The sequence below is a fragment of the Trichoplax adhaerens genome, genomic scaffold (assembly GCF_000150275.1).
Source record: "Trichoplax adhaerens TRIADscaffold_7 genomic scaffold, whole genome shotgun sequence".
In the NCBI taxonomy this organism is placed as follows: domain Eukaryota; kingdom Metazoa; phylum Placozoa; class Uniplacotomia; order Trichoplacea; family Trichoplacidae; genus Trichoplax; species Trichoplax adhaerens.
The window spans coordinates 2,797,148-2,803,039 of NW_002060949.1; the positions used below are offsets into that span (position 1 = coordinate 2,797,148).

Below are 5,892 nucleotides of genomic sequence, written 5' to 3' on the forward strand. Positions count from 1 at the left end.
TTATGTAAAAACAAAACGCTTTAGAATGCAGAGACTAATATCCTTGGACAGTAATTAAAAATAGTGTAGTGATAGCTTTAACGTTATATTTTGGAATAAAAACTGTTTGTCATTCCTTTCTGGCATTGATTAAATTATCGTAATACGATATCGAAAAAGTAATTTCAGTCTTTTTATTATAATTCTCATCGCAACAGTGAAAAAGTGAATCAACCGATAGAACATGAAGTCCATTTCTATTCGTTCGAAATTTAAAAATTATCTAATCTGTCTTTCTAATTGAATTATAGTGATTGAAAATGTATATGGTTCTAATGAGTAGATAACCAACTTTACTGCTATCTCTACAATAGCAGGTAGCGATTTAAATCAAACGTTGTCATAGATTTAAAGTCGTAATTTTTATAACAACTTAGCTATTTACTATCATCGATCTAATTACGCGGTAGCAGAGAAAGTCTTGTTCAACTTGAATCACGGTAGCCTTTAATACCCCAGTAATTCTAAATTTTCAATTACTGAGTACAGAAGATTAATGAAAAAGCGCCTTATTTAAACTAGTATTTTAATTAATCAGCTAAAGTAGTAGCCAATGTATCGTGCAACTTGTTGCATATCGGCGCTAATTTATTACGATTGATTTCAGAACAAACTGTTCCTATAGCATACATTTAATAGTAAAATTTTAGCCTATTAATTGGAGATAACATTCGCACGGTTAATAATTACAGTATTGTATTCGTAATCTTGATTTTTATTTCAATCTTCACTAATTCTACAAGTGTTTCGGGCAGATTAATCTAACAGTAGGATATCGTCTACTGCGATTCAAGAGTAGAAGAGTTATAATAATAAGCTAACAATGATCACAGTCATTGTCATGAAGTGCCATACATTAGCGGGCATTAAAAAAATAATGTTCGATAACTAGAACTTGGTTACCATTACACTAATCAAGTGAAATACGGTTAAAAAAAATTAAAATAAGAGTAAAAATGAAGCTAACTGTAGCTAAATAAATTCATGTGTGATCAATACCGATTTAAAACTATCTCTTACCAGTACGATTAAAAATAGAGACTTCATCTTGCCAACTCCATTTTTAACGATGATTACAAGAAAGAACGACGTGACTTATCGACCACTGATCGTAAAATTAAGTACACTGGCGAATTTTTCAACTACAGAATAGTAATAAGTAGTGTAAACAGCCAAGCACAGAATTGTTGAAGGTTTTAACATTGTAATCATTCGGAGATAATTTATGTTCTATCTTGCTATTGGTTCAATGATACCGCTATTTAATGAAAGATGTGAATGATTTTATTATTTTGCATTCGATTGATCGCCATTAGATCAAAAGAATAATAAACTCAAAGACCTTTTGTTTAATGATAATTTAATGTAGTTACATAAGAATAATGGTTTAGATAATTGATTCCACCCAACTCGGTCACAAACAACTTGACCTAGAGAAATATGTATAACCCCATTAAATTCTAGTATGTGGTATGTGGTATTCCAATTCTCCAAGAATTACTCTCAGGGATATGCATTAATTAATTATAATGATAATCAGAGTTAACATGATGTTGCAATCAGCTCTATAGCAATCATTAATTTGTATAATAGCTGTTTAATATTTGTGCAACATTTAGTTATATTTTTCTTTTATTTCCAATGTAGTTTCGGCGTCATTTATTTTTCACTTTATTTCGTTTTAAATTGAAATTTTCTAATGAAAAGACACTGAAACCCTATAACTATTAAATTTAAGATATAAAAGTTAGCAGCGATTTAACTACCGCAACTCACAAATAAATCAAAAGCGGCACGTCTACTTTAGGGCTTACATATTGTATTTGCATATTGTATTTTTAATGACCACTAGCAAAACTCTAAATACAGAAAATTGCTATCGCAAATAGTGTACAGTCAGGCCTCGTTAAGATCAAAAATTAATAATCAAATCCCGAATAGTTCACATACCTAATGGAATAGGTAATAAAATGATTGAAATAGAAAACAACTTGTAAAAAAAAATGAAGTAAAATAATGCATAAAAGATATTTCGTACAGAAATACGGACAATAGCGTAAGTACTTGTAATTCAATTCTCAAGTTGTTGAGTAATAAACAATTATAAAATTACGCTTTTATGATTTTTAATACTTCCCTGACGTGATAGTGTCTTGTACTCAGAATGCTATTACTTATCAGTTTTGTTTACGAGGGATGTATAGTATTCGCTTATTTATGCGCCTAACAGTCGTAATCGTTGTATGAAATACAATAGCCTATGCTATTCATGGATAGATTAAAAAAAGTAGCCTAAAGAAATTATTATTAAATGAATCCTTGTCACTCACAGCAGGAAGTATGTATATCTGTAGATAAAACCTAGGCCATTCTTAACGACAGTGACAAGAGAGACAGAATTGTTCCTGAGATTATGAAGAGCCAAGATTTACGTCATCATAACGTCAAAGTATTCAGCAGATGATTGTATCTACGGCAATAATGGCTTTTAATCATAAAATACTAAGTGCCAAGAAGTACCTTCTATAGAATGTGAACAATCCCTGAATGTGTATAGTCCTCTAAGAAAGATTTGAACGCAGGAATTTACCACTGTCGCTATATTATCATCTTTTACCCGATTGAATTGTTTGAATGAGCCTGAATTCTGTTTCATGCTACACCTCATGTCAGTATTACGATGTACGCTTTTCCTTTAACTTTTATCATTTCATGTATTGACAATTTAAAATTTTACTGCATCAATCATTCTAACTGGATTACTGCAGTAGTATTAAGTACCGTGTCAGCTAACCATACTAACATACAAACCCTGTATTGATCCCATAATTGTAGAGTATATTACTTAATCACTCCACGGTACTTACGCAGCATTCTAAATACATACAGTATCCTAGCTAACTTGATTCAATGTAACAGTTGCCATGATAAATAAATAAAGCACGTGCAATGGCAGATCCCAGAAGGTATGTAAATCATATAACGCAAATTGAACAATGAAAGCAGATAGCGTTTCAATTGTCAACATCCGAACAAAAGTTTAAAGTGAAAACACATTTACTCTGATACTAACGATGACAGAGTACTGTCATGTATGCTATATTGTATATAATAGTGTAGTCACTTACATAAAATGATTTGAAATATTGGAAAAAATTCTTATAATCATATAAAACTAGAGCATTTCAGCGAAGGGTAGATAATCTTCAATTTCTAATCAAATAACAATATAAATAATAATGCATATAAAATATAGGACATTAAAAAAATATTCATATGAGAAGATCATTAGAAAAGATCTGCAAATGGATATTAAACTAAAGTATTTAGTCATATGATTATCATATGCCATGATCGGTTAAAATTTACCTGAATCTTAATTGCCATTTCGGCTATACAAGAAGTATCGAACCAATAGTATGGCTTATATGCAAGTCTATAATCAATCTATCGACACCATTTGAATGTCGTCACATTTGAACTTAATCCGTATAGCTAATCAAAATTAATACTACTCTTCATCCTTTAACTGTTTTTACCAAATACTACTGCTGGCAAATATAGTCTGATCATTAATGGGCTTTATCAAGTGTCCCCTAAATTTCAATGTCAGATCAAATCAACATATTTAAGATGGTAAATTAAAACTAGTAAGTTCCTTGTTCCATCCAAAAAAGCTTGTTGGTAAACCTGCTGCTTGACGCTGACGAGTAGCTACGGATGTAAACGATGAAATACAATTGCCGATGAAATAATTGGCTTTACCGAGTATTAAAAGATCTGTCTGGGGTAATTTATTGTTGACGTGAACCACTTTAACCTAGAAAATATTCAATCACACAATCAAAAGTAACCGGATATAGATACTTAAAGCATCCTTGCGAAAATTTACGTAGGATGTATCATCAAGTAGATATTATAGTTACTGTCATAGCGAGTAAACATATACACATGTAACTTATCTTTAATAAATTTAAAGTAAATTTTTTATCCTTTGATACAACTATAGTTTACTACATATAATACCTTTTTCTTTTGCAAATGTTTCGTCAATTTTTCAATCATGGGGTTATGATCAGTTGCTACATAGACATACTTGGCTTTTATTTTATTCACAGCTTTCTTGACACGTTTTAGTATTTCCTTATCACTTGGAAAACATAAATCCGGGTTGACATCTTCCTTTTTTGGATATCTACCTAAGCATTGCGGCGATTCCATATAATGGCCAACCTCCATAGCTGCAGTCATTGATTTACATGCATTTTCCTGTATAAATGAAATTACGTGAAATTAAAAATGATAGAGGAAAAGTTTCAGCATAGAATATGGCATATCTAGAGTTCAATAAAAATTACCCAATCTATCCCATTTCTTAAATGAATGCCAACATAAGCACCATCTGGCATATATTGCTGAATAACTTCATCAGCTGTTTTATTCATTTCCTTGGTCCATATCAAATACCTGTGTAAAGGTCTATCAGCATCAGCTACTGGAAAGTTTGCAGGGGCACCTCGAAGCGCAAGAACAGGATGTTTCGAAGCAGGAAATCTAATATAGTGTTGAGATTACATAGATAAATTGAATGCATATCTTACACTAGCATAGCACATTACTTAAGCTAATAGATATGATTTTGACGATATCAATAGTTTGCAGGCAAATTTTCATAACTAAAACTTACGTTTCGTGCCACTGTTGTACTGATTGTGGATATGATGTATCGTACGATAAGAAGTAGCGTACATAATCATCGAAGTCAATATTGAAATGATCCCAAAAGTAGGCGAACGAATGCTCTTTAAGTTGACACTTTGCATCTGAGCTAGGAGGTAGCCAACAATAGCCTCGACGTTGACCTTTAGGCCAATATTTCGGTGCCAACTCTTTCATAAATTTTTCCATAGATATTACTCGATGAAATTTCTGTATGGTCTCTAATTCAAAAAAGTCTGTAAAAGGAATATGTACCTTTGAAAGTAAAACAGAAACACAGTGTCAAGCCTAAACACGGCCTATACAAGACCCTATATAGTAATCGAATTAAATAATACTATAAAAATTTTGTAAGGCATTTAATCATCAGAATACAAAATCAAAAGGTTATCATTAGTTCAAATTTACATCAGAGAATTTTCTCTAAAACGATCAAAGTATATCTCTACTATAATATTATCGCATAGATGAAAGCTGCAACCCATTCCATGCTACGGTAACAACTATCTAAAACGTAGCCAACAACAACTACGATACTCATTTCATTGCATAATAAGTTAAATTTGGATGTACCTCTTGACGAAAAGGAGGCAAGACTAGAGTACGATTGATGCCTTTTGCGAAGCGAAATGCACCCAAGAAGTGAGCAGCTTGATTTCCAAAACGACCTAGAATGGATTTGTAATAAACAAACTGTTATCAACTGAATTTATACTAATATCCTAGCTGCAATCACACATTAATTTTGCATTCGCATGTATAACTGACGTCATTTTCCATAACTTACAAATAAAGCTTTATTCATTGTTATATTCTAAGTTGCTCTTCATTATTAATAATTGTATAATCAGAGCTCATTAATCCTATCCAATGATTTTTAACCCTTAATGAACGCATATCCGTTCGTCTCGGCCATTGCACAAATGATGACTTAAAGGGCACAATCAACAGGCGGTCAATGAAGTTGACGAGTTTAACGATTTAGAGTTTATTAAATTAAATTTCACTATTTCATAATAAACGATCTTCATACCATAGCATAGCACAACTGATGAAAAATGATCAATCTTACTGGTCTATACCCTATAGTAATAACTCGAATGGTACTATGTACGTGAGACTGCTATTGATATA

At 31.7% G+C, this 5,892-nt stretch overlaps 1 protein-coding gene across 1 annotated transcript in view; it reads right to left on the minus strand.

Moving 5' to 3' along the window:
• Positions 1–3,694: 3,694 nt before the first annotated feature.
• Positions 3,695–5,892, minus strand: part of TRIADDRAFT_14457 (uncharacterized protein) — a gene marked incomplete at both ends in the record, with an annotated part of 2,407 nt that continues 209 nt past the window's right edge. The window contains 5 exons of the mRNA XM_002114330.1: positions 3,695–3,859; positions 4,066–4,308; positions 4,398–4,593; positions 4,727–5,013; positions 5,332–5,426. Of these exons, the coding sequence (XP_002114366.1) occupies positions 3,695–3,859; positions 4,066–4,308; positions 4,398–4,593; positions 4,727–5,013; positions 5,332–5,426 (986 nt within the window). The remainder of the gene's footprint in view (positions 3,860–4,065; positions 4,309–4,397; positions 4,594–4,726; positions 5,014–5,331; positions 5,427–5,892) is intronic.